Genomic DNA, 15337 nt, shown 5'->3' on the forward strand with positions numbered 1-15337 from the left:
ACACACTTTGACCTTAATTTGGTTTCAGAAAAAATTACAGGATGATATTTCAATTTTTTTTTTCCAGTGACTCAATATGATTCCTCTTATAATTTCAGGACTCTGACCATATTTAAGCCTTACACATATTTGATATTTCTTTTGCTTCCACTTGACTGTGAAAAATAAAAATCTAAAACAAACCTCCATGCCTCACTTGCAAAAGAAGAAGGGCTTGCTTCTTCTCTGCACTGTTCTAGTAGGTTGGTAGCAAGAAGGGCAAAGTGGCGCGGTTGGCTAGGCTTATTCTTATACTTAATTAACCAATACACCAATCTTCCTTACTTTTCCGCCACAGACAAAGATCCTCATATATTACGACAAATGACCAAGTTTTTTCATCCAAAAAATAATTGTGATGGATACTGGGATCCACACTACCCAATAATTAGTATAAACTGATGTAGACTCACAATGCACGAGTTTATAAACAAATATTAGAATTTTATTTAGAGTTAATAATTATCAAGTTCATGTAATATATGCCGCATTTAAGTTGATCCATGTAAATTTTGAAACGAGGATAACTAAACTAGCTAGCCGCTTGATTAGATTTGGGTGAACACTCCAATATCGGTATCACCACTTACATTTTTTATTTAAAGGGTATCACCACCTACGTTGTTCACTAGTATGTACCTGTGCAACATATATTGCTCGTCTTTTAGAAATATACTAATCATTTTCACCCGTGCGTTGCGCGGCGATTAAGTTTATTGTATAGATATATCTGTAAAATATCAAATAACAGATAATAGGTTCAAACATGTATGTGAATAGACCAACTTAAAAATGTTAGATAGAATTTATTGTATGGTCTACCGATGTCAACACATGAACAATATTATAAATCCAAGTTTTTACGGAATGCGTTGCAAAAACAAACAAATTAAAAAATCACAAAAATGTCAACAACATGATCGCTTAATAGAACTTGTTGTCCATGTTCAGTGATAATGACTTCAGACTTGAAGTTGAATTTTGCTACCAATTCAATATTTGAGCAACATAACCTACAATGGAAAAAGTAGATATCAGAGTAATAATTAGTAAGCAATACAAAGATGAACTTGATATATCATTTGAAAATTAAAAACAAACCTTATAGCAACGGAATAATCCTTCAAGTTAGATGACCAATAAGCTGCTTGACATTTATTTATACTGTCAACAGTTAAAACAAAGACATATAAGATTTGGTATTTAAAAAAATATAAACCCAACAAAATTGTAGTAAAAAACAGCACTTACATGTCAAATATTTTCAAAGACTTCTTGATAGACAACGTTGTGGGTAGTGTTAGAAACTACTCCTTGGTCATCTAGGATTAGTATCTTCAAACATTTTCTAGATTTAACTCTTGATAGTGCAACATATAATTGCCCATGAGTAAAGACAGGCCTTGGCAAATACAGTCCAATATGAGATAAAGATTGTCCCTGAATTTTATTTATAGTCATTGCAAAACATAAAGTAACAGGGAATTGTCTGCGCTGGAATTTGAATGGAATGTCAGCATTAGATGGAGTTAAGCTCATCCTTGGAATAAAGGTTGTTCTCTCATCGTGTTTCTGTTTAGAACAGTAGCAACAATTATATATTTAGTCAAAGCGGTGGCTATCATTCGAGTGTCATTACACAACCCTGCAACTTGGTCAATATGTTTCGAATGAGCATGATAGAGACACCGACTTTTAGTTTAATTTGATGGTTTGGAATTTCGGAGCATTTGTAATCATTTAAGAATTCAGATGTAAACCATTCCGCATTGACACCCGAATCTTCATCGGACTTGCATGGAGTATCACAACTCAAATACTCTGTTTCCTCACCAAGAATCATAGCTAACATAAAGTTGTTGATTTCCTCTACACTTTCAAGTGTTGGTGCAAGGATTGCTCTTTCTTGGAAGAATGAATTTCTTTCCAAATTAAACAAAAGTTTCGGATATGAAAAATTTACTATTTCAAGTAAGGGATCCTTACACGGTTCAATAAGAAGATCGGGAGGAATCTCAATGAGTGATTCGGCTTCACGAATGGTTGTAACTGTTCCGTCTCCCACTTGAAGCAACCAATCAGCAAACTCTTTCATTTCTGCTGATGAAGAAGATGAGTTAGCATTTTGCAATCTTATATTAACAGTTAATTTCATTACCTTGCAATGCTTCCATAGATATGAAGAATTGATAGCAGAACCCACAATCTATGAACAACTTCCTTTGGAAATAACTGGTAGTATTTGTCTAAAGTCGCCTCCTAGTACCACAACTTTTCCTCCGAATGGAATGTCATAACCATAAATAGATCTAGTCTTCATAATGTCATTTAGAGATCTGTCCAAAGCTTCAAAGCAATGTTTGTTCAACATAGGTGCCTCATCCCAAATAATTAGGCTTGCTTTTTTCAATAATTCAGCTTTTGGGGAACCTTGACGAAGATTACAGGTTGATATCTCATTTATTGAAATAGGAATAGAGAACCTGAAATGAACAGTTCTACCTCCGGGTAACAACAGCGATGCTATTCCGCTGGATGCGACATTTAACACAATAAGGCCCCTTGAACGCAAAGCAGCAGATAAGGTGTTCCAAACATATGTTTTTCCAGTTCCTCCAAAACCATATAGAAAAAAGAATCCCCCATTATCAGATAATACAACATTCAAAACATTTTTATAAACTCCCTCTTGCTCTAAAGTAAGGCAACAAACCAATTCTTCATGAATCTTAAGCATTTCATCTTTATTGTAATTCAACTCATCTGCAACGAATCTATTTTCAAAATTATACGCTTCAGTAAATTTAGGATATGGCAAACATGGAAATTCTTTCAGTGACCTTCCATTTCCTTGAAGAATTTTTTTCATCTCTATCAAACATAGGTTCTTTAATTCTTCATCATCTATATGCAGATCTGAATGAAAGCACAAATATAATAGTTAATTTCAATTTCATTACCAAGACAAATCGGTAAAGTTTATTAAGTGGTTTTATTATGTTTAAACAAATGCATTTGTGGGTGGTCAATTAATGGTTTCATTCAGTAATAAATATGAAAATTATTTAACTTGTTAATTATGGAATATGAGCTATGCGTGTATTAGTATTAATTTACTGAAGCATGATAGAATGAATTTTGATTGTTTTAAAAGAAATAGAAGAAACATAAATCTAAACATTAAGCAGTGTCTTAAGTAAATTAAAAAAGATTGAAAACCTGGAATGTTGAGAGTTTTCCTTCTGTCATATAAAATGCCATCACATAAAAGAGACCAAGACTTTCTCCAAACTTCTTGTGGCCTAGAAATCAAGTTTGTCATCAGCATTCTAGAAAAAAGTTTCCTTAGCTGAGTTCCAGATCCAAGTTCACTTGAAATTGAAATTTCATCAACAAACTCGCGGTCATCCTCCAACAATCCCATTGCTTCGCACGCATCATGGAAAGTGGGATAAACCACACCCTTAACAGTTCTTATGCCTTAAATATTGACCTTGATTATTTCATTTTTAGTTTTTATTAAAATATACAATTAAGAGCATTTATAATTTCTTGAGAAAATATCTGTTTTTAAAACACCCTCATGGTAAAATTAGGATCGATCATTTTAATAAACAAAGAACATGAGGTGTACCCTGTAACATCCCACCAACCAGGTAACGACCTCATAGGAAATACGAAACCCTAGAAAGTCGGAATAGGCAAATACGCACTAACAATCTAACTATACTATATAATATATATATAATATATATATATATATATATATATATATATATAATATGTGTGTGTATGCATGTATGTGTGTATATTTTACTATATTTCTTGTTTGCACGTAAACCGAGACATCGGTCAATCGACCCGGCAATGAAAGTACCAAAGACATGGTCACAATAACCCCAAAAAGAGGATGAATTCGAGATAGAGGTAGGAAAGAGGATGAATTCGAGATAGAGGTAGGATAGGCTAAATAGATGATCTGATCACATCTCTTGACAATGATAAATGCATTGTCTCAGAGTGATCGAAACCCGAACCAAGCTAAAAGAGTGATACTTTAACCACTCTAAGGAGATGATATTGAACCTTGAGAGGGGAAATACACTCTAATTTAGCACTAACAAACTTGAACCAGTATAATATTGCATCAGTTTTGTCCCGACATGGAAAATAATAAAGAAATCGAACAGTCGGAACCCTAGGATTTGTGTGCCGCTGACTCAAGCATGCAATCAGCCATGACACCCTTCCTTCATCACCTCTGATGGCTTCTGAAGCTTTCCAAACTCATCCCACGCAACCAGAAGCCCTAGGTTAATCACCATGCATGAAAACCCATTGGTGGTGCAACCTTGAAAATGCTTAAGCTTGGATTAGCCATTTAATCACTTTTCAGCCTATATAAGGAGTACCATTCGACTCCACGCGACCACAGCATCACACTAAGCCCCTTGAAACCCTCAGAGAGTGCGCAGAGAGCTTGAGAGAAGAGAAAAACCGAGAGGAAGTTCAGAAACTTCTTCTCTTCTAATCTATCAAACCAGAGAGAGTTAGACCCTGATTCTTGTCCCATTGTGTTCCTGGAGAGGATAGGAAGAGGATTGACTATTCGTGGTCAAGTTTTGGTCGAGAAATGAAGCTTTCACCATCTCCGGCGAAGCTCCGACGACCCCTCAACCTGTAACGCGCCTTTTCTCTCATCACCGAGCACTTCAGCCACACCCACGAGTACCATTCAACTCCCCACAACCTGTAGATCAAGCCCCAGTACTCGGAGTAGCACGGCGGTCACGTTTTTCAACCCTCCGATCGTCTTCTTCGGCGAGTTCTGCAACTTCCGGCGAGGTAGCTTCTGAAACTCGCCAATTTTAGCTTGTTTTCGATCCAAATTGATCCCCTGAGCATGTTAGGACATAGATAGGAAGCTTTAGACTAGTTTAGAGCCATGAATCGTTAGGAATCAATGAGAACCGATCCAAGGTTTTTGAAGCTCGAAGAAGCTATCGGGTTGAGCTTCTGAGAGTGAATTGGCCTGCAAACTGGATTAGTTTATGCTTCTGGAACGTCATAGGAGCTTTTAGGATAGTTAGTTGTAGTGTTAGAGCCCTGAAGAGGAAAACCCCAATTTCACCTTGTAGGCAGCCCCTGAAATCGTGAATTGGCACTGTTAGAGTGTCCAGAAGTTGAAATTGATGATTCCATTGAACTCAGAAGGTAGAAAACTATAGGAATAGACTATTAGATGTTAACATTAGGCTCAGTTTATAGATTTCTTAGTTTGCAAGTAGACTTTGAATTAAGTGCTTAAAATAAGTGATTCTGAACCTGAGTTTAAACTGAGAACAGTAAAATGAGCTTAATAGAACCTGAAACCAGTAGGATAATAACCAGGTAAAGACTTAGGAATTTTAAGTTAGTCATAGAATTAATTTACATAATATGGCTTAAGTAATTAGAAATAATTAAGTAGAAATATTTTAGCTTAAGTTAGATTATTAGATTAATGACTTAGAAATAATGAAATCAGATTATGAGGATGTATAGGACATGAGGACAGAAATGGTAACATGAAAAGAATTATAGGAATTAGCTATTAGAAAATGAAATTAGTTTGCATAATATAACTAGATGATTAAGTTGTTGTTAAATTAGTAATTAACCTAAGTGGATGATTTAGTGACTGAAAACTAATTAGGTCAGATTAATGGACATGCAAAATATAGGTTACACCCTAGTTAGTTGAGATCAAGGCTAAGTTAGAATGACGCTAGTTTAATAGCTAAAAGGAATAATAATAATAATAATAATAATAATAATAATAATAATAATAATAATAATAATAATAATAATAATATATAGTAACGAATGATTTAATGCCTCGATTAGCTTATCTTGACCCAAGCATAATCAATGATGCAGAGGGAGCTATCTCAGACACACACGATCCTCTATTGGTAAAGGTTAAAGGTAAGGGGATTATACAAGACCTTGTCTTGGTACACAACTCATAAGTTGAACGTTATTACGGTAGAAAGCATATTATTACTTGCTTATATGTTATTGGATGCATGATTGGATGTTGTGCTTGAAGAGTGAATGTTGGATGAATTATTGTGCTGAATTGCTGTGACTGTGATCTATGATTGAAGTGATGCACAGTAGAAAGGGATGATAGTACACTATGGGATATATAGTGGTACTTAGGATTATAAGTGACATGGTATTAGGATTGTTCCTGATACGCTAAGCATCTGAGGTAGTGGGAAGTGGGAAAAGATAATCCCCGATTTAATGTGTTATTGATACTTGCTTTTGAAAATTAAACCACCTATAACACCTTAGGATTAACCGTAGGATAGGTAGAATAATAAAATGAATAATGATAGTAGAATAAGTAAGTGAGCCCTTTTCTCTAAGCAATTAAAAGTACATAACCATTAACGGCGGATTAGAACTCCCGCTTGTATTCCTAGAACTACTTGATCTTATCAAAGATCCCACCTCTATAATTACTATGGTGTACTTACTTTAAGTAAGGCAGCAGATGCTTGTTTCTAATGTATTAGAAACTTAATGGAAGTATAAGGGGGAGATGATCGATATTTGAAAATACACTTAAGGAGCAATAAGTAGTAGGAAAGTACTGTCACTACCACTAAGAGAGTGGGAATACAGAGACGCCAAAGGTGGTCATGTTCAGAGATGAATTGACCCGGGATTTACGCGATGGCCCTACCTCTCCATCAGCTACCGGCAGGGTCCCGGAAAGGCCGGCCTGATGTGATGTAACAAGGACCGCATAGTCGTGTACTTCTGTCTGTGAGCTACTGAGCGATCATTGTCCGGTAAAGAGTGGACTGTAAGGAGTGTCCATGTTCCCGAGACGACTTTCCGAAGATAACGAAGCAATAGCTTCGGGCCCTTAAATTATACTCATCACATGATAAATAAAATAATAAAAAGGTTGGCGATGAACTCACCATTTCCTACGAAGTAGTGAGAGAAGTCAATTCGAAGGACGGAGGAATAAGGTTGATTTAGCCATATTGCATTATTACTTGTGTTTGCTAACATGTGTGTGATTAATGATATGTTGGCTTATGTTTTAACGCTTATCTTATCTGATGTGTATTATTGTGCAAGTCGCGTATGACTCACCTGAAGATGTGAAAAACGACTAGAAGGGGGGGTTGAATAGAGTTTTGAATATAAAAACTTTCCCCTTAAGATTTAAAGTAAATCTTTTCGGTTTCTCTGAGATAGATGGTGCAGCGGATAAAGATAGAGAGAAGAGAAAAGCACACAAGTATTTTATCCTGGTTCACTTGATAAATCCCTCAAGCTAATCCAGTCCACCCGTTAAGGTGATTTCTTCCTTCTTAGAATGAAGGCAATCCACTAATCAGATAATTGTTACAACTGCACTTGAAACCTACAAGTGACTAACAATACACTGACTTAGCTCACACTAAGATTCACTCTCTTAGTCTTCTCTAGGATCCGATCAACCCTGATCTCCTAAAGGAATCACCACTAAGATTCACTCTCTTAGTCTTCTTAAGGATACTGACTTACCCGGTCCCTTAAGGAAAATCAAACAACTGTTTGAGGTTGGTGTTTACAAAGGTTTGCTTCTAAATAAGCTGAGTGTAAACTAAATAAGAACAGATGAAGAAAGTAGAGGCTTGAATCTTTTCTTGTATTGCAGCTCTTGATCTCTCTCTTAGCTTTCTTCTTTTTCTTCAGCCTTTTATAGTCCAAGGTGCAAAGGATATTTTTGTTGAGAGAATATGACCGTTGGAGGGCATTTCTGGAACTTCCAGAACCTGCTGTGGCTGAACCTTGGTAGGTAGGCTTTTCAGAATAGTACACTGCTCTTGTACTTCTTGATAGAGACATTTGCCTTTAACCATTGACTTCTGATCAGAGGAATGCTTCGTGTTGGAACTTGTGAAGCTTGGTGATCAGAGTCAGAGGGATGCTTGGATCCTCTGACCTTCGTAACTTCTGCTTCTGGACCTTCAGAGCTTCTGGACCTTCAGAGCCTTCTGGTCCTTCAGAGCTTCTGGTCTTTAGATCTTCTGATCCTCAGATCTTCTGATCCTCTGATCTTCAGATCTTCAGATCCTCTGATCCTCAGATCTTCTGATCTTCAGATCCTCTGATCCTCAGATCCTCTGATCCTCAGATCCTCTGATCCTCAGATCCTCTGATCTTCAGATCCTCTGATCCTTAGATCCTCTGATCCTCTGATCTTCAGATCCTCTGATCCTCAGATTCTCTGATCTTCAGATCTTCAGATCTTCTGATCTTCAGATCCTCTGATCCTCAGATCCTCTGATCTTCAGATCCTTTGATCTTCAGATCTTCTGATCTTCAGATCCTCTGATCCTCAGATCCTCTGATCTTCAGATCCTTTGATCTTCAGATCTTCTGATCTTCAGAACCTCTGATCCTCAGATCCTCTGATCTTCAGATCCTTTGATCTTCAGATCTTCTGATCTTCAGATCCTCTGATCTTCAGATCTTCTGACGAATATATCTTCTGGTGTCAGAATCAGAACCTGTTTGTCAAAACACTCAAGACAAACATTAGAGTATCATAGTTGTTCATCCACAAATAAATACTTGTTGTCATCAAAACATAGAGTTGTACCACATGACCAAATCTTGATCTTACTATCTCCCCCATTTTGATGATGACAAAACCATGTATTTTGATGAACAACTCTAAACAAATAAACTGAATACACTCAGAGTATAAGGTATCAGAGTTAAAACTTATCCTGATGTGTATAGTTTATCGTGCTCCTTCTGAATCCAAGACTCGTGCTTGATTCTGAGCTAAGCTCCCCCTGAATCTAATACTTAATATCAATGTTAGTAATATCTAGATTCTGAGCTAAATAATATAGGAGTTGTCAAGATACTATAAGTTCTCCCCCCTTTTTGTCATAAGCAAAAAGAATGAAGGTGGAAAAAAAATAGTAAGAGCAAAAGACGAAATACTCCCCCTCAGAAGTAATACCAAGGGATACTTGGCTGCTGATTAGTGTATCTTCTGATGAGAGCAGAAGTGTGGTTCTGGTGACATCTTCGTTCTGGACAAAATTTCATCTTCAGATACTTCAGAATGAGAAGCTAGGAACCTACTCTTCTTCTGATGACGCAAGTCAGAAGTTGTAGTAGCATCTTCTGATGTTGTTGCTTCTAGTTCGTCAAGTTCTGAGTCTTTGTTTCTTTCTGAAACGGTCATGCTCATCTCTGCAAGCTTTTTCAGCTAGCTTTGACTTGTCAGAGTCAAGCTTATCATTAATTCTAACATGAATAGCGTTCAGAATATCAACAGAGGGGTTCATATCAAAAACCAATGATTCCTTGACCAAATCTTACTCTACTGATGCCTCCAAGAACAACTTTACCTTCAGGTTCAAGTTTTGGATCTTGGGACATATGTCTTTCTCCCGTCATGTGTTGCTTGCATCCACTGTCCAGGTTCCATGGTTGGAGTTTCGATGGACCTATTGAAGATACCTGCAACATATATAATCTTATCCCTAGGTACCCACTTTCTGGGTCCTTTCTTGTTAGTTAGCCCAGAAGTTCTAACAACTTTGGGTCTTTCAGCAGGATAATGGAAAGGAATTTGAGCATGATATTTTGACATAGAGAAAGTTCCTTTCTTAAGAGATGATGCAGCAACTTCAGAAGGTTTAGAATAGACAATGCCATATATTCCATTTCTGCTTACGCCATAGATCATTGAAGCCATTAAGCTTCTGTCTACGCTTTTAGCCAGGAATCTTTGAAAAGACTTTTCATACTTAGATTCATTTCTACAATCAGAGGCATCACAAGCAACTATATCTTCTAACTTAGCAATCTGGTTCTTAAGCACAGAGTTAGAATTTACCAAAGCATGATTATCATTTTTCAAATCAGAAATAATTTTCTCATGTTCAGAAGGAGTCTTGGAAACAACAGATAAGTCCTTTTTCAACTTTTTATGCTTAGACGATAAAGAGTTATACTTATCCATGATATCAGACAAAGCATGTTTCAGTTCAGAGGTTGAGAAAGAAGCGAATACCTCATTTTCATCGTCTGAGGTAGGATCTCCTTCTGATGCTGAGTCAGAGTCAACAGCATCCTTTGACTCTGCTCCTTTGTCTTTGACAATAGCCATGAGTCCTTGAACTTCACCATCAGAGTCAACATCCTCTGACTCTGATTCATCAAAAGTCACCATCAGACTCTTCTTGGTCTTGAAATGCTTCTTTGACTTTTTGTCCTTTGATGAGCCTTTGAATTTTCTCTGCCTGTGCTTCCAGATGCAGTTGAGCTTTCTGGATATCAGAGTCAGCTCATCTTCATCAGAATCTTCAGAGGCTTCTTCAGATTCTTCTGCTTCTGCTTGGAGAGCCTTAGCCTTTTCAGATTTGGATTTCAAGGCTATAGACTTCTTCTTCTGATCCTGATGTTCAGCACGCTTTAGTTCATGACACTTCAGTATGCTTATGAGTTCTTCCAAACTCATCTGCTCAACATCTCTAGTTAGCTCCAAGGAAGTTATCAAAGGCATCCAGCTTTCAGGAAGACCTCTAAGGATCCTCATGACATGATCCGCAGTGGTGTAGCTATTGCTGAGGGGTCTTATTCCAGCAATAATCAACTGGAATCTGGAAAACATATCCTCAATGGATTCGTCAGGTTCCATTTGGAAGGATTCATATTTCTGGATCAAAGACAGTGCCTTTGATTCTTTCACTTTCTTGTTTCCTTCATGAGACATCTTCAAGGATTCAAAGATGCCCTTGGCGGAATCACGATCAGTAATTTTCTCATATTCTTCATATGAAATGGCACTTTGCAGAATAGCTCTTGATCGGTGATGATCTCTGAACTCCTTCTTTTGATCTTCACTCATCTTCTCCCTTGGGATCTTTACACCATGTTCATCGACAGGAGGGGTGTAGCCATCAACAACAAAATCCCAGAGATCAGGATCAAAGCCAAGAAAGAAGCTTTTGATTCTATCTTTCCAAAAATCAAATCTCTGACCATCAAAGATAGGTGGTCTTGCACTGTATTGATATTTGCTTGTAGTAGTGGTGGAATCCATGAGTTTTTCACACTGACCCGGATCTACTGAACACTGTTAAGTGTGGTAATCAGAACTTGCTCTCTGATACCAATTGAAGGTGTGAAAAACGACTAGAAGGGGGGGTTGAATAGAGTTTTGAATATAAAAACTTTCCCCTTAAGATTTAAAGTAAATCTTTTCGGTTTCTCTGAGATAGATGGTGCAGCGGATAAAGATAGAGAGAAGAGAAAAGCACACAAGTATTTTATCCTGGTTCACTTGATAAATCCCTCAAGCTAATCCAGTCCACCCGTTAAGGTGATTTCTTCTTTCTTAGAATGAAGGCAATCCACTAATCAGATAATTGTTACAACTGCACTTGAAACCTACAAGTGACTAACAATACACTGACTTAGCTCACACTAAGATTCACTCTCTTAGTCTTCTCTAGGATCCGATCAACCTTGATCTCCTAAAGGAATCACCACTAAGATTCACTCTCTTAGTCTTCTTAAGGATACTGACCTACCCGGTCCCTTAAGGAAAATCAAACAACTGTTTGAGGTTGGTGTTTACAAAGGTTTGCTTCTAAATAAGGTGAGTGTAAACTTAATAAGAACAGATGAAGAAAGTAGAGGCTTGAATCTTTTCTTGTATTGCAGCTCTTGATCTCTCTCTTAGCTTTCTTCTTTTTCTTCAGCCTTTTATAGTCCAAGGTGCAAAGGATATTTTTGTTGAGAGAATATGACCGTTGGAGGGCATTTCTGGAACTTCCAGAACCTGCTGTGGCTGAACCTTGGTAGGTAGGCTTTTCAGAATAGTACACTGCTCTTGTACTTCTTGATAGAGACATTTGCCTTTAACCATTGACTTCTGATCAGAGGAATGCTTCGTGTTGGAACTTGTGAAGCTTGGTGATCAGAGTCAGAGGGATGCTTGGATCCTCTGACCTTCGTAACTTCTGCTTCTGGACCTTCAGAGCTTCTGGACCTTCAGAGCCTTCTGGTCCTTCAGAGCTTCTGGTCTTCAGATCTTCTGATCCTCAGATCTTCTGATCCTCTGATCTTCAGATCTTCAGATCCTCTGATCTTCAGATCCTCTGATCCTCAAATCCTCTGATCCTCAGATCCTCTGATCTTCTGATCTTCAGATCCTCTGATCTTCAGATCCTCTGATCCTTAGATCCTCTGATCCTCTGATCTTCAGATCCTCTTATCCTCAGATCCTCTGATCTTCAGATCTTCTGATCCTCAGACCCTCTGATCCTCAGATCCTCTGATCTTCAGATCCTTTGATCTTCAGATCTTCTGATCTTCAGATCCTCTGATCCTCAGATCCTCTGATCTTCAGATCTTCTGACGAATATATCTTCTGGTGTCAGAATCAGAACCTGTTTGTCAAAACACTCAAGACAAACATTAGAGTATCATAGTTGTTCATCCACAAATAAATACTTGTTATCATCAAAACATAGAGTTGTACCACATGACCAAATCTTGATCTTACATCACCCTTGCACTTATTTTTATAAAAGCAGATAACATGTGTGACAATGAGCTTCCCTCCAGTCCTCGCGATCCACGCTGATTTCCCGTCCCGAGCTGGCTGGCATGTTGACCCAGTTACCGGATACTGCTTTTATCAGGGACTCACAATTTTTGTGGTGCAGGGATCCAAGAGTAGGACACATCGGTCTCCCAGTGACACTCCCGATGGTGTTCTCATTCTTCCTGCCGACCCACGCTGAGCACGTTGGTCCGCGGAGTCCAGGCAGTCCACAGGTGCCATATCCACAGGCAGGCGAGCCTATGGAGACCTATCCCAGCAATACCAGTCACCGTGGTGAGCCCACCGGGATCCCCAGATCAGAGAGTTCCGCGGACCCAAGAGTCTATGGGATCTCCTCCACCCCGGAGGAACTTGTCTTGCTTTCGGGTCACAACCCGCAAGCGAGTGAGATCCCCTAGATTCTCCCGAGATGCCAGGATTTACCGTCGCAGATTTCGGAGAGGCGAGGCGTCCGGAGTTAGGGAGTCAGAGCAGGGTCCGACAGCAGAGCCAGGGTCAGTGCCAGCAGCCAGCGGGGGAGTCAGTGAGAAGGATCCAGATGAGGAAGATTCGAGGGGATGAAGCCATATGGTCCGAGTTTCTGATGATGATGATTTATGTTTCCGTTTCTGCATTTTGATTACCTGTACCAGACTATGTGTTTGAGGGCACTGTGTCCTCTTTATGTGTTGTCTTCTCATCTGTAGACTTATGCGGTGGATCCGTCCACCAACTATGCATGCTATGTATGATTTGTGTGGTTTATATCGTTATTCTCCGTAGTCTTAAGTTAGGAGGTCGAAATGCCTGGGGATGTTAAGGGAGACGCTCGAGTACTCTTTACTCTTGCGATCCCGACCTAATGAGGAAACCCTAAGTAGAAAAAAAAAAGTTCACTATTTCACGTAGCGTGCTCACTCCTGAGTGATGGAGTTAGGGAGAACTCGTCACTTAAGGAAGGGGACGCCACACGGATTGGTATCAGAGCAGTGATTCGTCGGCCTAGGGTTAGAAGCCTACTAGGGAGTCTAGGATAGGTAGTTGAGGTCATAGGAAACTAATCACTCTGTGAATTTCAGGAAAGGATGACGACAGCAATGGCAAGAGCTATTGAACAACTTACCGCTTTCTTGACCGAGCAAGCGGAAAGAGCTGGGAATGGAGGTGGACACCAACCAGCGGAAGAGGATGTCTACCACGGTTTGGACAAGTTTCTGAAGCGAGATCCGCCAAAGTTTGAAGGGGGTTACAATCCCGACGGAGGGTATGAGTGGATCCGAGAATTAGATAGGATTTATGAGACGTTAGTATGTGCTGACCCGCGTAAGGTTGCTTTTGCTAGTTATTTACTTTCAGGAGAAGCTAGGACATGGTGGACTGGAGTAAGAGGAAGGATCACTCCAGCGGAAGGAGCCATAACCTGGGAGCTCTTTAGGAATGCATTTCTGGAAAAGTACTTCCCGACGGACGCAAAAGGGAGGAAAGAGATGGAACTCTTGGAGTTAAAGCAAGGTATGATGTCAGTAGGAGAATATGCAGCTAAGTTTGAAGAACTGTGTCGGTTCCACCCGCATTATAGTGCAGCAGCTGATGAGACCTCAAAGTGTGTCAAGTTTGAATATGGACTGAGGCCAGACATCAGGACTGTTGTGGGACATGACCAGATTCGAAACTTTGCTACTCTGGTAGAGAAGTGTAGGATTTTTGAGGAAAACGAGAAGTCTAGGAAGGAGTACTTGAGGGGACAAGGTGTTAACAAGGCCCCGAAGAAGAAGGAAGAGAGGAGGAAGCCATACTTTAGGCCACCCGAGAAAGTGAGGAACTAGTTCGGAAATCGAACAGGAGGATTTGGATTCCACAACAGGACAAGTGGGTTCAATCCTAACAATCCATTCTGCGTGAGATGCCGAAATAATGGACATCGTGCTCCGGAGTGTAGAGCCGTGTTAGGGGAACAGGCTAGTACACAGGCCAGCGGAAATGGGAATCGAAACCCTACCGCTACAACAGGCGAGGGAAGTAGTAGAGGAGCGCCGGCACCGAGAGATAACCGGAAGTTGGGACGACCCGCGAATAAGGGGAAAGTGTTTGTGATGACACTGGAGGAGGCAGTTGAAGCGCCAGAACTTATCCAAGGTACATGTTATGTTGATAGTTTTCCTTTAAGTGTTTTATATGATTCGGGTGCAACGCATTCGTTTATATCACAAGAGAGGGTCAAACAATTAGGTATACCAGTGACAAGTTTGGCATGGGACTTAGAAGTAAGTACCCCAACTAGAAATACCTGTAGAACCTCGAAAGTTTGTAGAGACTGTAGGTTAGAAACATTAGGAAGAACCTTTAGGCAAGACTTAGTGTGCTTACCCTTAGAAGGACTAGAAGTAATATTAGGAATGGATTGGCTAGCGACCAACGATGCAACCCTGAACTGTAGGAGGAAGACGGTTACCTTTGGGACTAGCGAAGGAGACGCTAAGCGGACTAAGTGAACCGAAGACGTAGGAAAAGCGCCCGAGAGCGAATCGAACGTACTTTTAGGAATGCTAGATACGGATAGGAACGACTTAGGTATAGAAGGGATACCCGTAGCGAGGGAGTTTCCCGACGTTTTCCCCGAGGAAGTAACCGAGTTACCACCGGAAAGGGAAGTCGAGTTTTCTATAG

The 15337-nt window shown here is 39.5% G+C and overlaps 2 protein-coding genes across 2 annotated transcripts; one reads left to right on the plus strand and one right to left on the minus strand.

Annotated features, from left to right (window-relative positions):
• Positions 1-928: 928 nt before the first annotated feature.
• Positions 929-2908, minus strand: LOC130712693 (uncharacterized). The gene is made up of 4 exons (XM_057562513.1): positions 2306-2908; positions 1800-2197; positions 1141-1203; positions 929-1052 (listed from the first exon to the last, which is right to left on the minus strand). The coding sequence occupies exons 1-4, from the start codon at positions 2906-2908 to the stop codon at positions 929-931; spliced, it is 1188 nt and encodes a 395-aa protein (XP_057418496.1).
• A 10859-nt stretch (positions 2909-13767) lies between these two features.
• On the plus strand, positions 13768-14496 carry LOC130712694 (uncharacterized). Its single transcript, XM_057562514.1, has one exon. The coding sequence runs from the start codon at positions 13768-13770 to the stop codon at positions 14494-14496; it is 729 nt and encodes a 242-aa protein (XP_057418497.1).
• Positions 14497-15337: the final 841 nt, after the last annotated feature.

This window comes from Lotus japonicus, chromosome 4 (genome assembly GCF_012489685.1).
Source record: "Lotus japonicus ecotype B-129 chromosome 4, LjGifu_v1.2".
NCBI lineage: Eukaryota > Viridiplantae > Streptophyta > Magnoliopsida > Fabales > Fabaceae > Lotus > Lotus japonicus.

Excerpts from the sequence above, each read along its gene's own strand:
- LOC130712693 (XM_057562513.1), bottom strand. The coding sequence starts at position 2,908 with ATGAAAAAAATTCTTCAAGGAAATGGAAGGTCACTGAAAGAATTTCCA. Across the intron at positions 2,198-2,305 it reads CATTCGGAGGAAAAGTTGTG|GTAATGAAATTAACTGTTAA; the intron begins GTACTAGGAGGC and ends AAGCATTGCAAG. Across the intron at positions 1,204-1,799 it reads TCGGGTGTCAATGCGGAATG|TATAAATAAATGTCAAGCAG; the intron begins GTTTACATCTGA and ends AACTGTTGACAG.
- LOC130712694 (XM_057562514.1), top strand. The coding sequence starts at position 13,768 with ATGGCAAGAGCTATTGAACAACTTACCGCTTTCTTGACCGAGCAAGCG.